The sequence below is a fragment of the Podarcis vaucheri genome (genome assembly GCF_965113315.1).
Source record: "Podarcis vaucheri genome assembly, chromosome: 3".
NCBI classification, from domain to species: domain Eukaryota; kingdom Metazoa; phylum Chordata; class Lepidosauria; order Squamata; family Lacertidae; genus Podarcis; species Podarcis vaucheri.
This window is the reverse complement of record NC_138761.1, coordinates 111,961,482-111,984,788: the sequence shown is the minus strand read 5'-3', so window position 1 is coordinate 111,984,788 and position 23,307 is coordinate 111,961,482. Positions and strand designations below refer to the sequence as shown.

The following is a 23,307-nucleotide window of genomic DNA, read 5'->3' as shown; positions in this document are numbered from 1 at the left end:
TTTGGGGCTCATATTGCTTAGTCTTATTTTTAAAAGCAGCATGGATATCCTTTCTCCTTTTTCAGAAGACTTTGTGGACCCCAAGTTTTTCTCCCTACGGCTACTGTGTCTGGAAGGGATAGTGTGAAAAGGATGTCCTGCAAAGGAATGGGTAAAATGAGCTTGGAGAACGTTTTGGTTTGATCATTTGGATAAGCTCTTAGGAGGTGGGACAGAAAAGCCCCCATCCCCACCCCTCCGGATTTCTTGTAGTACGGATAGCGAGAGAAGATCTGCCTAGTTTTCACAACATTTTTATTTGCATTTGTGCATATCCATCCCATTCTCCTTTGCTCTGCCTTTCCCTCCATTGCCTCTCCTGCTGTTGAAATTTAAATTGTAAGTTCCTCAGGATGGAGAACTGCCTTTCTTGTTCGTTGCTTTGTAAAATGCCACACACACTGATGGTTTTACGGAAATAAACAGTAATAAATGCATGTGCTGGGAGGAGTTGCCTGTGTGCCTGTTCTGAGTGGATTATTACAGGCCTGGCTTCTTGGAAAGTGGGGCAACTAGTCTGTTTGCTTTCTCTTCCACACTTTGTAGTCCTAATTCACACTAATAGCAGATGAGATGGTAAACCTGTGTCTGGTCTAAACTGCTTCAGACCATGTTTGGGAGCTCCTATGAATGGATCTGGCAAAATGAAAAGCTCTACGCACAAAAATTAGAAAACTAGATGCAGGGGGAAAGAGTTCTTGACTCATGTTCTCTGTGACATACTAGTTTCCTGCTTGGATGCTTTTGAATTAAGTTTTATGGAAATGTTTTCTCTTCAGCCATGTAAAGTCCCACCTGCAGCCTGAGGACGTACACTCTGGATCAGAGATTGCCAATCTTTTTGGACCAGAAGGCAATTTTTTTCCAACAAAGTTATAATCATAAATAAATAAGAATAACAATGTGCACCCCACCACCGAGACCATTCCATCGTAACTATCCAACCTCCCAAAATTTAATCGCCTCTTGCGATGGTTTGACCCCTTTCCATTTTAACAGTACAGATTCTACAAACAGCCTCCATATCTCCTCAAAAGCATTCCTCCTTCATATTCCCCGTCTTACCTTAATGGCACATTTTAATTTATCATTAATAGCTATACCCCACACCTCTTTGTACCATTCTTCCATTTTATATTCTGCTTGCCCCTTACACTCCCTAGCTATCACAATTCGTGCATCTGTCAATAATTTTGTGAGCGAGCCCTTCATAGCCTGCAAACCTTCCACCCCATCATGAATTGATAACAATGCTACCTCTGGACTTTCAGAAATTTCACTTTTGAGAGAAAGTGCTATGGTGCCAGTCACAAAATGGCCCCCATGGGGCACATGGCATGACATAAAACTGGAGAGACAGACGCCCCTGGCAACCATGGAAATCCAGCTATATCCTGCTGTTCCTTACTGCGGAGATCACTCCGTATTATTCTGCACATTCACTAGCTCACTGGTGGTGGTGTTGTCTAATAGCATCAGGGAGCATTGTCCTGATCACACTGAGCTTAGTGGTGTTGCTTGGGTTTCCAGAGCCCGGGGCCATGCAGACGGGGTGGGAGGAAGGGAAATGGACAGAGTACACATGCACATTCAACTGCGTCATCCAGGAGATCGCAGCCGCAGAGATAAAAAAGAAGAGTCATTCCGTTGTCTGGAGAAGTCACTTCCTGGTTTGCGTGGAGAAGCCTTTTTCAACGGAGCCCAGCAACAGAAGCACGCAGCTGTATTCAACACTGAGTGTTGAGATTTTGTGCCCTTAATCATTTTGTGCCTGGGGTAATCTCCCTGTGGCCTGCCTACGCTACACCACTGACTGAGCCCCAAGTCAACAGCAGATGCTCTTGCACCAGAATTTCATTGCAGAGAGCCCAACCCAACACACATTTGCTGCAGAAGCAGGTAGCGATGTCGGGGGGGGGGGGGCACATGAAAGCTCAGCCTCACTCCTCCATGAACATGGCAATATGTGAGTGGCACATGAATTGGGCTCAAATCCTTTCCCTTCCAGAACTCTCATATCTAGGGCTGGAGTTAGGTTTGATGAGCCCCTAAGCTACTGAAGGTAATGGGGCCCTTTATATGTCCAGCTGTCCTTTGTCAACAACAAATTGTTGCTGTTTTTTTGTGTTGAATATATGCTGTATGGTAATTTATGGACCTAATAGGTATCTAAAGCCATTTGCACATGTTGCCATGCAACCAGTTCATGCAGAATGTAATAATAATAATAATAATAATAATAATAATAATAATAATAATAATAATTTATTATTTGTACCCCTCCCATCTGGCTGGGTTTCCCCAGCCACTCTGGGTGGCTTCCATAGAAAGCAAAAATACACTAAAATATCACACATTAAAAACTTCCCTGAACAGGGCTGCCTTAAGATGTCTTCTGATGGGACATCTGATGGGAGGGCGTTCCACAGGGCGGGCGCCACTACCGAGAAGGCCCTCTGCCTGGTTCCCTGTAGCTTTGCTTATCACAATGAGGGAACCGCCAGAAGGCCCTCGGCGCTGGACCTTAGCGTCCGGGAAGAACGATGGTGGTGGAGACGCTCCTTCAGGTATATTGGGCCGAGGCCGTTTAGGGCTTTAAAGGTCAACACCAGCACTTTGAATTGTGCTCAGAAACATACTGGGAGCCAATGTAGGCCCCCTATACATAGAAATGAGCAAACCAGTGATATTTTAGGGAGCAGGCTAGCAGGTGGGGCCCATTACTTACATAATAGGAGCCTACACAACACAAAACACTGTTGCTGTATGTAGGTTTTATTTTATTTGTTTTTTATCTTATATTTTGGAAATGTACATCCAGTTCCCCCCCTTTAATTTCTTGTGGGGGCCCCCAAGAGAGTGGGGCCCTAAGCTATAGCTTGTTTAGCTTAATATGTAAATCCGGCACTGCTCATATCCCTTTGGTTCATCTCACTAGGTTTCCAGACAAAATTGCTGACAGCAGATAGATGTGAGAATGGGAAAAAGAAGAGTTTGGACTTGATATCCCGCCTTTCACTCCCCTTAAAGAGTCTCAAAGTGGCTAACAATCTTCTTTCCCTTCCTCCCCCACAACAAACACTCTGTGAGGTGAGTGGGGCTGAGAGACTTCAGAGAAGTGTGACTAGCCCAAGGTCACCCAGCAGCTGCATGTGGAGGAGCGGGGAAGCGAACCTGGTTCACCAGATTATGAGTCCACCGCTCTTAACCACTACACCATGCTGGCTCCTATATATCTATCCATTTCCACTCTCCAGCTACTTCTCAGGGCTATCTGCCACCAACTGCCCCTAGAGAAGGATTGCAGGAGAGAGATTCAGGCAGGCAGGCTCCCCTATAGAAGCGATTGTTATATTTTGATATCATTGTTTGTGATTTTATATTTATACGAACGAACGTAATGAATCGCCCTCTTTCTCTGTTTCCCCTGCAGCTTCCCACCACCACCCAAAAATTGCTCCGAACGTTCTTTGAACCCCAAAGGAAATATTTGACACAGGGTTCTATTGATGGTCATTGACCGTTCTCATTACATTACCCACCCACCCCCAGCCCGGTATATATGTCACAAGTCTCAATGAGATTTCTCAAGCGTTTGACCTGCTATGGAATTTTTTACTGGGAGCAGCAGGCAAACTTTAAATGAAAGCTCTTTTCTGTAGCTTCGAGGCTTCGCTGTTGAAATATTGAGCGGAGAAAGATAATTAAGGGATTAGATATCATTAAACGTCCTGAAAATGCAGAGAGCTGGATATGCTCATAGGGATGCTAAATATTTATGTGCCTACATGGGCTAACAAATGTTACGCTCTTAAAAGAAATTAGCCAGATTAGACAATCAAATCTTTTAGCACTCTTGCGAACTTCTGCTTCAACCAATTATCTTGTCTGCTGTGTGTCACATTTATACACACACACACACACACACACACACACACACACACACACTTTAGTTTTTAATGTATTTTTTTCCAGATATGTGAGGTTTTCAGTCCCTGCAGCAAAGAAAAATGGCCTGTCTTAAAATATAAATAAATGAGAAGCAAAGAACAGAGTATTTCTGATCTAAAATGATTGGGCGGTAAAGTGGGGGGAAATACAGAGATTTTGGAACAGAACATGAAAAGGCATCTCAAACAATGGAAGCGACACGTACAAAAATGTTTTGGATCACTGTGGGCCTCCTAAGGCCTGTTTTGTGGTTTTGAAGAAGGCTTTGCTGAATTCAGTCACGGAGCTCTTCAGCTGCCAGTTTTTGCTGGGAAGGGCACACCTGCTAGGCTATTCTGGATAACTCAGCAGCAAAAAAGGCATTTTCCCAGGCTCCCCAGGTGAACGGTCTTTAATAGCCGTGGGAGACAGCTTTACGCTGCTCAATCCTGTGCTGCAGATTCTTGCTGGCAGCCTCATCGATGTCCAAGTCAACTTGTCAGGTACTGCCTTAGTAAGCTTTCCGGAGGAGGCTGCAGGTGACCGGGCAAGTTCAGGGACTTCTCTTTCCATGGTTCATTTTGCATAACATAAATCCCTGCATATTTTACATAAACTAAACCATTCATTATTCCATTATTACATCCATCAAAACTTATTTACACTGTTGAATTTATCTTAATGCTGCCAACTTTTTCAAGTGTACACAATTTCCACCATATATTCAACAAACATTTTCCAGTCTTCCTTAAACGTATGTTCTTCTTGTTCTCTTATTCTATATGTTAGGTCCACAAGCTGCGTGTACTCCATCGATTTAAGTTGCCATTCTTCTTTGGTTGGGACCTCGCTCATTTTCCATTTGGGTGCTAACAAAACACAGGCCGCAGAAGTGGTATACATAAATAACCTTTTTTGACACCTGGGAATTTCCATCTGAATTATCCCCAACAAAAACATCTCTGGGGTTGTTGTTTTTAAAAGTGCTTTTAAACATTTTTTTCAATTCATTATGGATCATTTCCCAATACTCTTTTACCCTTTTACAGGTTCACCACATATGAAAGAACGTCCCCTCAACCTCATTGCATCTCCAGCACTTATCTGATTCAGTCTTCTACATCTTAGTAAGCTTAATCAGAGTTAAATACCACCTGTAAATCATTTTCAGGTAGTTCTCCTTCAAGGAATGACATGCTGTAAACTTCATCTGAAGTTAACTCGAAAATCTCGACAAGACCTCTGCTGCTGGGGTCTTGCCTCCTCCAACCTTAACTTCTTTTCCAAATGGTGTTGTTTTAAATGGCACATCTCACTGACTGCTTCTTTGGCTGCATGGAACAAATACAGGGAACTGGACGCAGCAGACAGACCGATTCTTAATTCCCCCACCTACTGCGGGCAAGTTTTGTCTGCCAGTCACCTGATGCTGGGTGATTGGCACCTGTCAGTATTCCAAGGAGGCCACAGTAACTGCCAGTCAGCAGGGTGTCCATTTGGATGAAGCGGTTTGGATTCATACTGCCTCTTCGAAATGGAAAAAGTGAGCCCCACTCAATAGTAGTTTATGGGGAGCTTCCTGCTTCTGCTATTCCCAGTGAGGCTTCTGGTCAGAGATCCCTGAGATCACTTGAAGCTTCCAATTTATTTCTTCGCAGCTGTTCTATCGTACCTGCCCCTCAACTGAGGACATCAGGTGAGGGAGGCGGGCAGCTGTGGCTTCTAATAATATGAGCCAGGATAATAATTATGAGCCAGGATGGGCAAGGATCAAGGAGACAGGTAGTCGGTTTCACTCATCCAAGCAGCCTGTCCACATCCTCAGAGGTAATAGATTGGAATTGATCCTATACAACTTGACTAGACAGGACTCTAGTACACTCCTGCCCCAGCCATGCTCCCACGGTGAAGTCTACCTCTTTCCAAATCTGAGCGACTTTACCTGCAAAAAACTTGGCAAGATCATTACAGGAGATCTTGTGGTAGTTACAGGGCCCCAATGGCGAAGGTGGGTCTGCTAAATTGTGAACTGTCTGAAAGAGTCTCCTGCTCCTGTTTTCTGCAGATGCAATAGAGGCGGTGAAGAAGGTCCTCTTCGCTGTCGCTGTCGCCACGTGGTAGTGTCGACGTTGAGGTCTAACCCGTGTCCGGTCTGACTCAGAAAGAGTTTTCTGGCGCTCTAACCATATCAGTGATTGTTTCATTGCCCTTAAAGGTAAAGGGACCCCTGACCATTAGGTCCAGTCGTGGCTGACTCTTGGGTTGCAGCGCTCATCTCGCTTTATTGGCCGAGGGAGCCGGCGTACAGCTTCCGGGTCGTGTGGCCAGCATGACTAAGGCACTTCTGGTGAACCAGACCAGCGCACGGAAACGCCGTTTACCTTCCCACCACAGTGGTACCTATTTATCTACTTGCACTTTGATGTGCTTTCGAACTGCTAGGTTGGCAGGAGCAGGGACTGAGCAACGGGAGTTCACCCCGTCGCGGGGATTCGAACCACCGATCTCTTCTGATCAGCAAGCCCAAGAGGCCCTGTGGTTTTACCCACAGCACCACCCATGTCCTTTCATTGCCCTTAGCCCTGAAGAAAACCACGGGGCTGTCCAGATTCCATGCAATCAGAGAGGGCACTTCAGACCCAGACAGTTGATAGCCCTGGTTAACTCCGCGTTCCAGCGGGTCACCAGGGAATCAGCAGAAAGGCCATCAACATGAGATAAAACATCCCATACTACTCTCTGGAAACCATTTAGGTCCATCCAAATCGGTCCCACTTCCCTGCAGAGGGGAAGCGTAGCTTGTTGGGGTGGCCTTGCGGGCCAAATTGGGACTTATTTCCAGCTGCTAATATAAGCATTTGTGGTAGGCCTGCGCCCCCACGGGCAGGTACCTGAGATGATCAGCTGACTGGATAGAGGGCCATTTCCTACATCCAGTGGCCCCTAAAAGCTTGTTCTACATAAGTGATTAATCTTAGAGGAGCCACAAGAATTTTGGTTGTGGCGGCTGCCATGGGCTAACCTGGCTAACCCTCAGGAATTTATTCCTTTTTCAAAATGAAAATGTTGCTGCCGCCTAAATAGAAACAGCTATTATTAAAACAAAGGAAAATGTTGGCGCTGTCAGTTCGCATTTAGGGTCTTTTGCATTCAACACACTAAAGACATAGGATGCGGCTGTTGATCAGCTCCTCTAATTTTTCTAATCTCTAACCACAGGGGTGTGAACAGAGTGATGAAGGCCTTTGTCTGTAGTTGTCATATCAAAGGCACTTTTCCAAGTGAAATTGGTATCATTTGAATGAGTTCCAACTCCCAGCGGAAACAATTTTTTCCTCCTCGTAGATCATACGCTTTTTCTCTCAAGCCTACATGCCGCGATGAGGAACTAGGCTTTAGGGAAACTTTGAGTTTCTGTGGAGGTGTTTAAGCCTCCTAAAAATAATGTCAGGATCCAGTCTTGGCTTATTGGCTCTCATCCACTACATTGCTGCTTCCAGGCACAGATCCATGACATGTGCAGCCTCTCCTGACTCAAATGTTACAGAGAAATAGAGCTGGGTGTCATCCACATACTGATGACACTTTGCTCCAACTCTCCTAATAGCCGTTCTCAGCAGTTGCACATACCATATTTTTCTCTCTATAAGACGCACCAGAACACAAGACGCACCTAGGTTTTGGAGGAGGAGAACAAGAAAAAAAATATTCTGAATCTCAGAAGCCAGAACAGCAAGAGGGATCGCTGCAAAGTGAAAGCCTGCATTCGCTCCATAAGACACACACACATTTCCCCTTACTTTTTAGGAGGGAAAAAGTGAGTCTTATAGAGCAAAAAATACGGTAAATATTAAATTGCATTGGCAACAGGATAGAGCCCTTCAGCGCTCTAGTTGCCAGGGAGCCACACCATGCTATTTTCTGGAACCATCCCTGCACGTAAATTCTCCCCCCCCCCTCAAAAAAATAATGTTTTATTGATTTTCATACTATTTAACAAATTCAATTAAGTTTCAGTGCCGTCTTTCCTTAATATTTTGACTTCCCAATCTTTGCTCCCATGATGTTTCTGTTCAAATCCTTTATCTACTGCCTTAAACGTTATGCAGTACAGTGGTGCCCCACAAGACGAATGCCTCGCAAGACGAAAAACCCGCTTTCCCAACATCAGGGTCTTTTCAAACTTTGCCATAGTTAAGCATAACCTTGCTAACGTGTGAAATGAGTGCAATTGTGCGGTAGTTGGAGCATTCTTTGGCACTGCCCTTCTTTGTGGTTGGGATGTAGACTGATCTTCTCCAATCGTCTGGCCACTGCTGAGTTTTCCAAACTTGCTGGCATATTGAGTGTAGCACCTTAACAGCATCATCTTTTAAATCTTTAAATAGTTCAGCTGGAATGCCATCACTTCCACTGGCCTTGTTATTTGCAGTGCTTTCTAAGGCCCATTTGACTTCACTCTCCAGGATGTCTGGCTCAAGGTCAGCAACCACACTACCTGGGGTGTACGAGCAATCCATACCTTTCTGGAACTGCTGCAATACAAAATCTCTGAACCCTAATCTTTTGAAATGGTGCAGGGGAATATTGTGAGCAATGGTATCCAAAGCTGCTGAGACAGCCAGCCAGATTAACAGGCTCTCACTCGCCCATCTCTCTCCTGGACCAGGTCATCAGCACGACAAATGGCCGATTCGGCCCCCAAAACTGACCTCCCTAGACAAAGGTGACTTTTGGAGCCAATGTATTTGTGAGGTCACACGCAGAGCGGCAGTAAAACACCACTCCGCAGCAACAGTTAAATATGAGTCAGTGTGTCATGGAGCTAAACAGTAGAGATCCATGGGATATCTTTAATTACTACTTGTTCCTAATAGCAGGTAAATCATGAATTAAGATGGCTCCATGTAGGTAAACTGCTAATTATTGCATTTTAAAGAGTAGTGTGGAAAGACATACAGTGCCTTCTCTCATCCATGTGGTTTGGGCAAGTCTTTAAATAAATGCAACGGCCTGGTTTGCATGTAAAGTAAAATGTAAAAAGGTAAAGGACCGATGGACAGTAAAGTCCAGTCAAAGGTGACGGGTGTGCCGCTCACCTCACTTTCAGGCTGAGGGAGCTGGCATTTGTCTGAAGACAGCTTTCTGGGTCATGTGGCCAGCATGACTAAACTGCTTCTGGTGCAACGGGACATCATAACGGAAAACAGAGCGCATGGAAACGCTGTTTACCTTCCCGCCACAGCGGTACCTATTTATCTACTTCCACTGGTGTGCTTTTGAACTGCTAGGTTGGCAGGAGCTGGGACAGAGCAACGGGAGCTCACCCCGTCACACAGATTCGAACCACCAACCTTTTCATCTGGAAGCCCAAGAGGCTCAGTGCTTTAGACCACAGTGCCACCCGTGTCCAGCAACTGGCATTTAGATTCATTGCTGCTTCCTACAGTGGATGCCGAGCTGAGCCGTCATGGCTAGTCGCCACCAGTCCTGTCCTCTGTGAAGTTGCCTGTTCCTCTTTTAAAGCCATCAAAGTCATTGGCCTTTGCAGCCTCCTGTGGAGTTCCCTTGTTTAACTCGGAGCTGCATGAAGAAGTACTGGTGCACAGTGAGACAACCACCAGCACATCGCTCCTTCCTCTGTTCCTGCTGGGCTTCCAGGAACTCAGCCATAGTTTACACACACACCCCACACACAAAAAGCCATGAACAAACTTTAGTTACGGCTTGTAGTTTGTTTAGAACAGCATTTCTCGATTTAGGTTCCCAGCTGCTGTTGACTACAACTCCCATCATCCCTAGTAAGGAGGACCCGTGGTCAGGGATGATGGGAGTTGTAGTCCAACTACAGCCAGGGACCCAAGTTTAAGAAACATTTGTTTAGAGGATGACAAACCACAAGACCAGGTTCAGATATACAATGGTACCTCGGGTTACATACGCTTCAGGTTACATACGCTTCAGGTTACAGACTCCACTAACCCAGAAATAGTACCTCGGGTTAAGAACTTTGCTTCAGGATGAGAACAGAAATCGTGCTCTGGCGGCGTGGCGGCAGCAGGAGGCCCCATTAGCTAAAGTGGTGCTTCAGGTTAAGATCAGTTTCCGCTTAAGTACGGACCTCCGGAACGAATTAAGTACTTAACCCGAGGTACCACTGTAATGCCAAGGCTTGGCTCCTAGTATAGCACAGGAGGAGAAGGAGCAAAACACCACAATTTTCAGCAGTTATTTTTATCATTGTATTTACTAGAGATAAACTAGGAGATTTGGAATGACCTTATAAGAAAGGTAGATTTAGAGGTGTGGGAAAAGAAGACAGCAGGACAGATGGATAGTCAAAGCTGGGGGAAAATATGGGGAAAATGTACGTTGAAAATGTTAAAGAGATCTTCTTATATGCCACAGTTGCAGCAAGAGTTCTCGTTGCGGCAAATTGGAAAAGTGACAAAGTCCCGTCAAGATTAGAATGGATTCAAAAACTGCCTGAGTATGCGGAATTAGATAGCATGTCAGAAATATATATATATATACAAACACACACACACACACACACACACACACACACACACCCCAAAACAGGTATTTGTCTCAAAATGGGAAGCTTTTAAAATATATCTGAAAAATATCAATTGTAGTCTAAGGTAATCAGCAGCGTTCAAATAATTTCAGTAGCAGTTGTAAGAATGATGTAAAACCTATGAATGGATCAAGGGTTATTAAATTTGAACAAAACGCAGGTGGCGCTGTGGGTAAAAGCCTCAGCGCCTAGGGCTTGCCGATCGAAAGGTCGGCGGTTCGAATCCCTGCGGCGGGGTGCGCTCCCGTCGTTCGGTCCCAGCGCCTGCCAACCTAGCAGTTCGAAAGCACCTCCGGGTGCAAGTAGATAAATAGGGACCGCTTACCAGCGGGAAGGTAAACGGCGTTTCCGTGTGCGGCTCTGGCTCGCCAGAGCAGCGATGTCACGCTGGCCACGTGACCCGGAAGTGTCTTCGGACAGCGCTGGCCCACGGCCTCTTGAGTGAGATGGGCGCACAACCCTAGAGTCTGGCAAGACTGGCCCGTACGGGCAGGGGTACCTTTACCTTTACCTTTACCTAGTTATGTAATGGCAGTGAACAAATGATACAGAATCTGTAATAAGGAATAGACAGGAAGTCTGGTCGATAGAAAAAGATCACTTTTATTTTATGATTTGAAGGCTATTAGTTGATGTATTAATTCCCTTCTTTTTTGTTTGGCAGTGATAGTAATTTGCTTTCTTTTTCTGTTTGGTGTGTTAAAGTGAATGATAACAATCAAATCTAAAAAAAGAAAATGCTGTTCATAAGAATAAAAGAAAATTATTATAAATTTTTGGTATTTAACACCAGTCAGATTAAATCAAATAAACAATAAATATTCGGTGTTATGTTGAAGGGGATGCCAGGAAACCGGGAATTATGTTCACACGTGGTGGCGGTGTAAATATGTACATTCCTTTGGCAAAGGGTGTTTAAGGAGATAACAGAAATCACTGGGTTAAAGCTGACCAAAAGTCCAGAGGTAGCATTATTATTAATTTACAATGGAGGTAGAAGGTTCGCAGGCTATGGAGGACTTGTTCACAAATTTATTGACAGCTGCATTAATTATTATAGCCAGGAAGTGGAAGGGGCAAGCAGAATATAAAATGGAAGAGTGGTGTAAAGAGGTGTGGGATATAGCTATTAATGATAAATTAAAATGTGCCATTAAGGTAAGACAGGGAATATGGAGGAGAAATGATTTTGAGGAGACATGGAGGGTGTTTGTAGAATTTGTACTGTTAAAACGGAAAGGGGTCAAACCATCGCAAGAGGCGTTGAAATTTTGGGAGGTTGGATAGTTAAAATTGAATGGTCTTGGTGGCGGGGTGCACATTTTTTTTCTTATTTATGTATGATTATTACTTTGTCGAAATAAATATTTTTATAAAAAAAAAAATAAGGAAGGTAGATTTATAGCAAGTGTCATACCTTGGGTTACAGACGCTTCAGGTTGCGTTTTTTTGGGTTGCGGACCGCCGAATCCCGGAAGTTCCAGAATGGGTTACTTCCGGGTTTCGGCGATCACGCATGTGCAGAAGCGCTAAATCGCGTTTTGCGCATGCACAGGAGCAACGAATCACAGCATGCCCAGACGCAGGTTGCGAACGCTGCGGGTTGCGAATGTTGCAGATTGCGAACGTGCGTCCCGCACAGATCACGTTCGCAACCCGAGTGTCCACTGTACTTACTTTTCAATACAGTTGAAAAATATGAATACAGTGGTGCCTCAGGTTACAGACGCTTCAGGTTACAGACTCCGCTAACCCAGAAATAGTACCTCGGTTTAAGAACTTTGCTTCAGGATGAGAACAGAAATCGGATGGCAGCAGAAGGAGGCCCCATTAGCTAAAGTGGTGCTTCAGGTTAAGAACAGTTTCAGGTTAAGAACAGACCTCTGGAATGAATTAAGTTATTAACCCGAGGTACCACTCTAGTGTAATACTATAAAGCCCATTCAAGCAGGATTTTGTTTGTGCTGTACTTTTGTACTGTTTTATTGTTGTTAGCTGCCCTGAGCCCGGCTTCGGCTGGGGAGGGCGGGATATAAATAAAATTTACTATTATTATTATTATTATTATTATTATTATTATTATTATTTACTGTGTGTCATTCACCTGGTTCAGATTAAACTGTTTGCAAAAGAATTAAGGCCATGGAAGCCATTGCATTTTATCCAGGGATGTAGTATATACTGTGCTGGAAGGAATGCAACTTATAGCTGGTTCTTGAGCATTTGCCGCAACAATTGCATCTACAGTCAGACCTTGTTCTGCGTCCGCCTCCGCTTCGGCGAACGTCTGCAGCAAACACAGAAGTACCGGAACAGGTTACTTCTGGGTTCGTCGCTTGCATAATTCGCAGAAGCACTAAATTGCACCACGCACAGACATGACGCTTTGACGTGCGTCATTTTCAGCTTGCGGACAGGCCCCTGGAACGGATCCCATCTGCAAAACAATGTTTGACTGTACTTTGCAAACAAACATTTGAGCCTCCCCAAGCATCTGAGACCAGAGAGGAAAAATTCTCAATGGGGGAAATATAATAGTATGGAAAAGTGGCTATCCCTTTCTTCCAAGCCATCCTTAGATGCCCCAGTTTGAGGAAAGAAGCAGATGGATTCACTGCTTTTTGGCCTACTTTAAAGCCGTACAGCAAAGCATACATTTTCATTTTGTTTTCAATTCAGGCTTGTTTGGTGGCTAGGATTAAGTTGCAGTTTCACCTCCCTTTGTCTATTTTGTGGATTTCTATTCTCTAGAGTTTTGTAGAGGCATATTCTGATAACATGTGCTACTTGTGTGAAAGCAGCACCGATCAATAAGCCTGCCCTGGTGATTTGTGCTTATATTGTGATGGCCATTGGCTTTAAACAATGAAAAAAATCTATTGAGGGCTGTCCTTGTTTTTGTTTTTATGTTGCAGCTGGCGACTTTCACATTTCAGCCTACTTTGTCAAAAGATGGACGAATCTTCGATGTATTATGGGTCAGAAGCATGGCGGTAAGCTGTTTGTTTAACACTTTGGAGAAAGCGAGTGATGGCAGAAGAGGTTTATTTCCAGAATGGCCAGACTTGCAAATGTATTATGAGGCAGTCTGTTTGTGTTGGTTAAAAGAATGGATTGCACTGGAGAATGCAGGCATCCTGAACTTAGAAGGCCATGATTTCAAATTCGGCTGGCATGCATGTCTTTGGCATGGGAAGGCAAAAATTTATAAAAGTTTTATGAACCATATTCTTAGGAAGAATCTGTATAGAGTTTGAGAAGAATATAAAAATCTGCTGGAAAGGAAAACACCTTTATGGCTATCTCCTATCAAGGCTATTACTATTAAGAGAGTAAATATCGATAGACAGTGGGTGACTTACAGGGAATTGCTGTACTTTACGGGGAGGGGGACCCAAACTGAAATCAATGGAAAATGTAAGGATCCATGTTATGGATTGGTTACAATACCATCAGTTACATGAAATGTTTAAATTAGATAGAAAAAATACATATTTTTCGGAGCAAAGCTTATAATTCGAAAAAGAACTACAAAACAAAGAGAATGGCCCCAATCTCAGTGGTATTCTGGAACGGGGTGGGGGGGTGGGATTTGGGGTGGAATGACCCCTCCCACTGCCCTCTCCCTTTCACTTGCTTGAACTAGTGATGTTTTCTCTGGTTGTGTTGACCATGTCAGGGTGAATACATGTGGCACACACATACGTACCCCCCCCACACACACACAATTGAATGTCACACAATCCCATGTTTATGTGTGGGGTGGAAGGAAGATGCTACCAAACAGCAGCAGCAAGTGAACATTCCATTCTTTTGTGCGAGAAGAATGGAGACAACGCATTGCAGCTGCCGGAAGCACAACAGCAAGCACTGATGTGCCGGTGATCCATTTCAGCCGCACCCTGAAACACAGTCTTTCTTTCAGCTGCTAGGGAAGCCCGTCTGCTGAATCAGGGCCAATATTTGCGTTAGGATCTGGCTGTCGTCCTGTCGTTCTGTGCTGCTAACTAACTTCTTAATCTTTTTAAAGTTTGCTTTTAACTCGGGTCAGGGTAATTGGCTGGGCCACACACCACATTTCTGCGAGGACAAGACTCAGCGCTTTCTTCCCCGAGTCTCCAGATTGTGAATCAGTGGAGTTTGCTCTGTGAGTCAGGCCTGTTGTCAAAGGGTGGTACAAGCCCATGCAAGGAAGGGCTGTTGCCCGGCCTGCTTGTAGAAAACCGATTCTAGGTGATGTCATTGGACCTGGTCTCTCTTCATGTTTCCCCAAGCCAAGGAGCAATAGGAGGATATGACATCAAATCTTACGCTGCCAGAAATAACATCACTCTCAGGATTTTTAAGAGTTAGTCTGAAATCCCTGCTTGAATCATGTTCGTCTTTAAATTAATGCTACATTTTTTTAAACACTGGATGTTTACTCTTATAGCAGTGCTTAGTTTTTAAAATAAATAAATGCATCAGTCTAGTTCTTCACTTTGGGGGCATGTGGGGGGGAATAAGAATTCAATTATGTTTCAGTACAATTTTCCTTAACATTTTGACTTCCCATCCTTACTTCCATGATGTTTCTGTTCAAATCCTTTATCTACTGCAGGCATCCCCAAACTCGGCCCTCCAGATGTTTTGGGACTACAACTCCCATCATCCCTGGCCACTGGTCCTGTTAGCTAGGGATGGTGGGAGTTGTAGTCCCAAAACATCTGGAGGGCCAAGTTTGGGGGTGCCTGATCTACTGCCTTAAATATAATCCTTTTTTTAATAATATGCATCCTACATGTCATGCCTTTATGATCTGCATTCCTTTGCTTATACAGTGGTACCTCGGGTTAAGTACTTAATTCGTTCTGGAGGTCTGTTCTTAACCTGAAACTATTCTTAACCTGAAGCACCACTTTAGCTAATGGGGCCTGCTGCTGCTGCCGCGCTGCCAGAGCACGATTTCTGTTCTCATCCTGAACCAAAGTTCTTAACCTGAGGTAATATTTCTGGGTTAGCAGAGTCTCTAACCTGAAGCGTATGTAACCTGAAGCGTATGTAACCCGACGTACCACTGTATCTCAAGTCCTGCCTGCAATTTCATTTCACTATAGTATTTTCTCAGATAGTACGAAAAGGCATTCCACAGGCATTTCGTCTTTTGGCTCTCTTATTTTTGCCATCAATTTCACCATCCCCGCATAGTCTTAATAGTTTTAGAGTCCACTCCTCTTTTGTTGAAACTTCTATTTCTGTGCCTGCAAAATTCTGGCTGCGGTAGTAGTGTACATAAACAATTTAACCACCTTTTTTTGTTCAGGCTTTTTTGAAACGACTATTTTAAACATCTTCAACTCATTATGTATCAGTCCCCAAAAGCCTGTGACTTTTTTTTTGTTTTCCAAGTCCACCACGTATGAGCAAATGGCAATTTCAGAGGTGCTGTTTCTCTCAGGGCGAGAGAGAGAGAGCGAGAGAGAGAGAGAGCGCAACTCCCCATCCCCACAGCTACTATTTGAATAACAAAAAAGGGTGTTGTTGTTGTTTAGTCGTGTCCGACTCTTCGTGACCCCATGGACCAGAGCACGCCAGGCACTCCTGTCTTCCACGGGCTATCTGAGAAAATACTATGATCAGATGAAATTCCAGGCAGGGACTTGAAATATAAGCAAAGGAATGAGAATGATAAAGGAATGCAATGTAGGATGCATGTTATCTATAAATTAAACGATGCGGGAGCTAGGATACAACCTTGCTTAACTCCATTTGTGGCTGGTACGGATTCTGTGAGTTGCCCATTTGTACAGCAATATGCTTTCAGCACATTGTTTTTATGTTGTTGTTGTTTAGTCGTTTAGTCGTGTCCAACTCTTCGTGACCCCATGGACCAGAGCACGCCAGGCACTCCTGTCTTCCACTGCCTCCCACAGTTTGGTCAAACTCATGTTAGTAGCTGTGAGAACACTGTCCAACCATCTCATCCCCTGTCGTCCCCTTCTCCTTGTGCCCTCCATCTTTCCCAGCACCAGGATCTTTTCCAGGGAGTCTTCTCTTCTCATGAGGTGGCCAAAATATTGGAGCCTCAGCTTCAGGATCTGTCCTTCCAGTGAGCACTCAGGGCTGATTTCCTTCAGAACGGATAGGTTTGATAAAAAAAAGGGTACATTCATTCTATTCTCACAATGCCACAACTAGCTCACGGAGTCCAGTTTCCATGCCATGTGTTATGATATGGGTTAAGAAATGATTAGGCAATTGGAGAGAAGACAAAATCCCTACAAGAGAGGTACGGCGAATCAAGCTGTTGAACTACGCCGAAATGACAAAATTGACCAGGAAGCTCAGGAACCAAGAAGACAAAAACATGAATAAAGAATGGGAAAATTTTATAATTTATAATTTATTTAGGAGGCCATTGTAAGCAGATGAAAACATTAGCAGGACTTTTAATCCTGGATAATACGGAGAGGTATCAAATATGGATTATGAAATAATATGCAGTTGAAAAAGTTGATAACAGGACCCATGGAGGGGATGGTGGGAAGTCTCGAGATTCAGAGAAATATCTAAATATGGATATGTATTTGGTATTGTTACAACTCTGCACATGTAAAATTAAGTTTAAAAATAGTCTGAAAGTCAAAGGCAAAGCTGTGTCATTAAAACATATTTTGGTAAAAAAGAAAAAAGAAAACAGTAGATTTATGACAACATGATGGACTGACTCTACCCACATGAATATCATTAGTGTCAGACTCTATCTTCTCATCTTGAGACAGAAAGAAAAAGAAAAGAAAACCTAATTCAGACTTTTTCTTTTTTTTGCTTCTGTGCTGCGTGATGCGTAGATCTTTAAATCCCAATAAAACATATTCCCAAAAAGAAAAAAAAAGAAATGATTGGGCAAGGTGCAAAGAAATAGAAGTGTAATATTTTATTTTCTGTCCTCTGTGTGTGGCAAAACCTTGTGGTTTGGGGTTTTTTTTGGGGGGGGGGTTCAGTTCTGGCAATTGACTTCAGCATATTTCCATGAGGCTTATGCAGTTTGGGTGCTCTTGTCTGTCAAGAGGAGTAAGTAATGCCATTAGCGTAGATGCCAGTTGAAAAAAGTGCTGCGTGTTTAAAATCTTAAGGGATGAGGCAGCTTAGAGAGGGGCGTCTAAGCTTGTTGGTATGTGTGTGTTTGAGGGAGCGGGGTAAAGATACAACATCCCTGTGCTTCCTTCTTTTGCAGAGTTGCGAGTGTTTCCTGACCGATTTGTGGTTTGTGTCACAAGACTTGACTCCAGTCCACCTCCTCAGGTCAGTGAGAGTGTGGCACCGGGACACACTGAAGGGCATTAAGAAACAGCACATTTTGCCATGCGCTGGTTAGAAACGTGGGTGGTTTTTATATTGGCCTTTGCCATTCACAGATTCTTGGCACGTGCTGGAGATGGAAAATGTTACAAAAATACTTAGGCCAAGTAGTTTAAAACTTGGAGTCAAGAATATGTTCTCTGGGATCACAAGCTACACACCCAAGCAGGGGAAACGATGAGAACTTCTGGGAAGCGGACCACTTCTGCAAAGCGAGGTTGTTCCTTGGGGTGCAGAATAAAGCGATTTTACAAGCTTATTTTTTTAATTACAACCTTGTTTTAAAAAAATATTTTAAATGCTTTAATTTGGAGTGCTTCTGCATTCTATACCAAGCAGCAAGGGATGCTTGCAGAATTAATTATTTGCCACGTTCCAATATGATGCAGATCTCCCACAGTAACATCCAGAGCAAAATAGAGTCATCCATTGGATTTCGCACTTCTTCCAGTTTTGTAACACTCAAAAAAATGTGAAAAATATGTATTTAAATGCTATTTTTGCATTAAAAAACAACAGCCCGCAGATGAATAGGGGGAATGGATGATCACAGGTGAAACTGACAGTGACTGGTTGGTTGGTTGGTTGATTGATTGATTGATTGATTGATTGATCCATCCATCCCCAACTTTAGCTGAAGTTAAGGTAACATCCATTTAGTAATTAGAAGTATGTTTTGTGATTCTAAAAAACCCTCAAAAGTATATGTTGGGTATATGTTGTTGTTTAGTCGTGTCCGACTCTTCATGACCCCATGGAGCAGAGCACGCCAGGCACTCCTGTCTTCCACTGCCTCCCACAGTTTGGTCAAACTCATGTTTGTAGCTTCAAGAACACTGTCCAACCATCTCGTCCTCTGTCGTCCCCTTCTCCTTGTGCCCTCCATCTTTCCCAACATCAGGGTCTTTTCCAGGGAGTCTTCTCTTCTCATGAGGTGGCCAAAATATTGGAGCCTCAGCTTCAGGACCTGTCCTTCCAGTGACAACTCAGGGCTGATTTCCTTCAAAATGGATAGGCTTGATCTTCTTGAAGTCCATGGGACTCTCAAGAGTCTCCTCCAGCATTGTGTGTGTGTGTATGGCGACTGTCACACTATTGGAGACTGCTAACAGTAACCAGTCTCTTTTTAATGAGTTGGGCAATGGGCATTGCTTCTTGGCACTATTGACAAGCAGCAAAGCCTGGCACAAGAGAAATTAAAAGTGCTTCTGGGACTAGTTTTGTTTTGTTGTAACACTCAACATCATAAGGCATTTCAGAACGGATTTTTTTTTCCTGGGTATGTTTTAAAAAATAACCATTCTTTGTGAGCCATGTCCAAATCAAACAGAGAGGGAGTTGATTTAACACTATTTTTTAGGTTGGCTGACCAAAAATGAGTATATACAGGTTCCACCAATTCTGACCACTGTAGGAAGCATCAGTAGGAAGCCTTGGATTCAGAGGGCAATTTCACACTTAGACCTTTCCAACACATCTTTCATGGGAGCACAGCGGAAAGGAATTTGTCAAATAGGATGCATGTATGATCAACCATTTTGGAGTTGCCTCCTTATTCCAGCTTCCAACTTCCATTCATTCATTCAGTGATTCTACAGCCGTTGAGAATCTGCCTTATTTTTGCACATTTCATTGTTGGATGGTCTGCAGATGAAATGATATTTGCACATAACATTACTGGACAGTCTGCTGATGAAATAATTTTGTACCGTGATTTAAAGCAGCCGGACACTGATGTCTTCTTGGCTGTGAATGAACAAATATACAGTGGTACCTCTGGTTATGAACTTAATTCGTTCCGGAGGTCCGTTTTTAACCTGAAACTGTTCTTAACCTGAGGTGCCTCTTTAGCTAATGGGGCCTCCCACTGCTGCCACGCCGCTTCCACGCGATTTCTATTCTCATCCTGAGGTAAATTTCTTAACCCAAGGTACTACTTCCAGGTTAGAGGAGTCTGTAACCTGAAGTGTTTGTAACCCGAGGTGTTTGTAACCCAAGGTACCACTGTATAGACAGCTGTTTGAGGTTCTTTCAGAAGTCATTTTTGTCTGTTGTCATTTAAGATGCTTTTTAAGAGAAAGACACACCCACACAGAGAAAGAGCATAGCACAGCTGTCATTAAAAAGTATGGGTCAGTTGGAAGGTCTCTTGAACTACCAGGATGGTGGATAGACCTCTCCCTGCCCCGCCAGATTTTTGGGATATCACTGCTCCCAGCTTCTTAGGTGGTCTTTTATACATTGTTTAGACTGCTTTAGAATGTCCTGTGTAGGAGAAAGGTTTGATTATACATTTGTGTACATCTGAAATACGTCTAGTGTTCTGTTCTTAAATACGTGGCTTAAATAATAATATTTCCCCACTGATAATGCATTATGCCGCTGATGGTGGCAAGATTCATATTAAACTGTCATCTTGCAAAATAGATGGTGCCTCCTGTTCTTGAATATATTGTTGGCTATGGTGGCTGGGGCAACCCAGCCAGATGGGCAGGCTATAAATAATAAAATTATTATTATTATTTAAAAACCAGGTGAAGCTAGCTTGATCTCGGGGGGGGGGGGGGAGGGAAAGTCTAAGGACATCTTTACGCCAATGTTTCACCTTGGATGCCAACATCAAACACTGACTGAAAGTGTGACAGATGAATGGTGATACCAAGATAGACTGCTGTGATGTCATCCACGTTATCAGAAACAAGCATTGCCTTTTTAAAGGATGCCGTTCCTTACTGCAACACCTTTAATGCAGCTTTTACATTTTCCCAGGATGGAGGCATATTGGTTTTTGATTGTTGCTCAGCAGATGCTGAGCATCTGCTTGAAACAGAGAGCTGTTGGTTCTTAGTGGTCCTGAGCTGGCCCCTGCGTGTATTCTGAGCTGACTCCTCTATTCAGGGCAGATTTGGGACCAGTATATCCATTCAGCTACCATACATCAAAGGACAAAGCTTTTTCTTGGACTGCGCCACTTCAGGTTGCAGGGCGGAAGGATATTGACAAGCTGGAACGTGTGCAGAGGAGGGAGACCACGATGATCAGGGGTATGGAAACTAAACCTTATGAGGAACTGTTGAAGGAGCTGGGTATGTTTAGCCTGGGAAAGAGACCGAGAAGAGATGTGAGAGCCATCTTCAAATATCTCAAGGGCTGTCACATGGAAGCGGGAACAAGCTCTGGAGGAAAGGGCTCAAACCAATGGCTTCAAGTGGACAAGAAAAGACATTCTGACTAAACATTAAGGAAGAAATTTCTGACAGTAAATGTTCTTCAAAGGTGGAACAGTCTCCCTTGGGAGGTGGTGGACTCTTCTTCCCCCTTTCCAAGAGTCTACACAAAAACCTTACACATTCGAAAGTAGTTGGATAGGGGAAGGTTTTGAGATGACTTTCAGACATTCCGCCCCCTGCCGTTGTTCAGGAAGGTTTATCATAAGCAATTGTTCAATCAAGGTATGAAGGTAAAGGACCCCTGGATGGTTTAGTCAAGTCAAAGGCGACTATGGGGTTGCAGTGCTCATCTTGCTTTCAGGCCGAGGGAGCTGGCGTTTGTCCACAGACAGCTTTCCGGGTCATGTGGCCAGCATGATTAAACTGCTTCTGGTGTAACGAAACACCATGACGGAAGCCAGAGTGCATGGAAAAGCCGTTTAACTTCCCGCCGCAGTGGTACCTATTAATCTACTTGCACTGGTGTACTTTCGAACTGCTAGGTTGGCAGAAGCTAGGACAGAGCAACGGGAGCTCACCCTGTCATGGGGATTTGAACAGCCAACCTTCTGATCAGCAAGCCCAAGAGGCTCAGAACTCACCGATACAGATCTTTAAAGACATTCCTAAACATATTTTGGACTTGAGAGCTTCTTATAAGGATTTGGTTTACCTGTTGAAGAAGAACACCATTCTCTTCAGGTGGGAATTTCCACAGGGACTGTCTTTTGACTATAGGGGGAAGAAGGTGAAAATAAAGACGATACAGGATAAAGACAGGTTCCTGCAAAGAAATCAAGAAGATTTACAGAAAGGAACTGTAGACCCAATTGCTGAGCAAAAGAGTGTAATAGACATCCTGAACCTTTCGTTTGGACAGAATCTTCCACCACCAACAGAGGAGGAACAACAATTGGGAGCTGTTGGAGGAATACCAGAAAAATAACAAGATGGCCCTGCAATTCCTTAGCTGGAATTGTAATGGGATGAACAGTCCTTTGAAGAGACGACAAGTATTCCATATTTTGTATAGAGAACAACTGGACTTGATTTGCTTACAGGAAACCCATATAACTAGAGCACACAGGAGACTGCTTATGAATAAAAAATTGGGACAAGAATTTATTTCGTCGGACAAAGTGAAAAAAAGAGGAGTTGTGATTTATGTAAAAGAGAAGTGGGCTCCAAAAATGATGTTCAAAGATGAACAAGGAAGATATTTAGCGGTGGAGATTCAGGTACAAGGAGAAAAATTTTTGATAATTGGGATCTATGCACCAAATGAAGGTAAAGCAGAATTCTTCAAAAAACTCCATGAAACTTTGACGGATTATTTGGAATACAATATGATAATCATGGGAGATATGAATGGTGTAGTCTCTACAAACATGGACAAGACACAAAGACTGACACTTACTAAAGAAGGGAGACTCCCGAAGACTTTCTTCGAAATGACTGAAAATATGGACTTAATAGACATTTGGAGAACAAGGAACCCTCTTGAAAGAGAGGGAACCTTTTTCTCCCATGCAAAGATGACCTGGACCAGAATCGACCAAATATGGGTTACTAGTGGAATGGCTCCGAAGATTAAGAAGGTAGAAATCTGCCCAAAAACCTGTTCCGACCATAACGCCGTGAAGATGGAAATGAAATTTATAACAACTGGTCAGTTTAGATGGAGAATGAATGACACCCTATTCCGAGATAGAGAGATCCACATGAAGGCCCAAAAAACTCTAAAGGACTATTTTGAAATCAATCTAAAGGGCGATGTGGAAAAAAGAGTGATCTGGGACGCAAGTAAAGCTGTGATGCGAGGATTTTTGATTCAACAAAATTCAATAAAGAAGAGAAAACAGAATGAGAAAAAGGAAAAAATTTTGGAAAAGATAAAAGAAGGAGAGAAAAAATTAAGATCAAAACCAAAGTCCCAGGAGATTTTGAGGGAGATTAAGTTGTATCAAACACAATATATGGAATTGATGAACCAAGAGATAGAATGGAAAATAAAGCAAATGAAACAAAAGACATTTGAGTCGGCAGACAAATGTGGTAAACTTCTGGCATGGCAACTTAAGAAAAGACAGAAATTAAATACAGTCACAAGTCTAGAAGTGGATGGAAAAAATATATCTAAACCCAACGAGATAAGAAATTGTTTTGTGAGTTATTTTAAAAAACTTTATTCCCAAGGATTACAAAATG

The 23,307-nt window shown here is 43.4% G+C and overlaps 1 protein-coding gene across 3 annotated transcripts in view; it reads left to right on the top strand.

The window, feature by feature from the left end:
* The window catches only part of SLX4IP (SLX4 interacting protein), a 101,321-nt gene that overhangs the window by 59,922 nt on the left and 18,092 nt on the right, over positions 1-23,307 (top strand). For 2 of the 3 annotated variants that reach the window (XM_082215692.1, XM_082215693.1), the window contains 2 exons: positions 13,465-13,542; positions 17,766-17,833. In XM_082215692.1, the coding sequence (XP_082071818.1) occupies positions 13,465-13,542; positions 17,766-17,833 (146 nt within the window). The remainder of the gene's footprint in view (positions 1-13,464; positions 13,543-17,765; positions 17,834-23,307) is intronic. The other variant, XM_082215694.1, reaches the window with a different exon arrangement.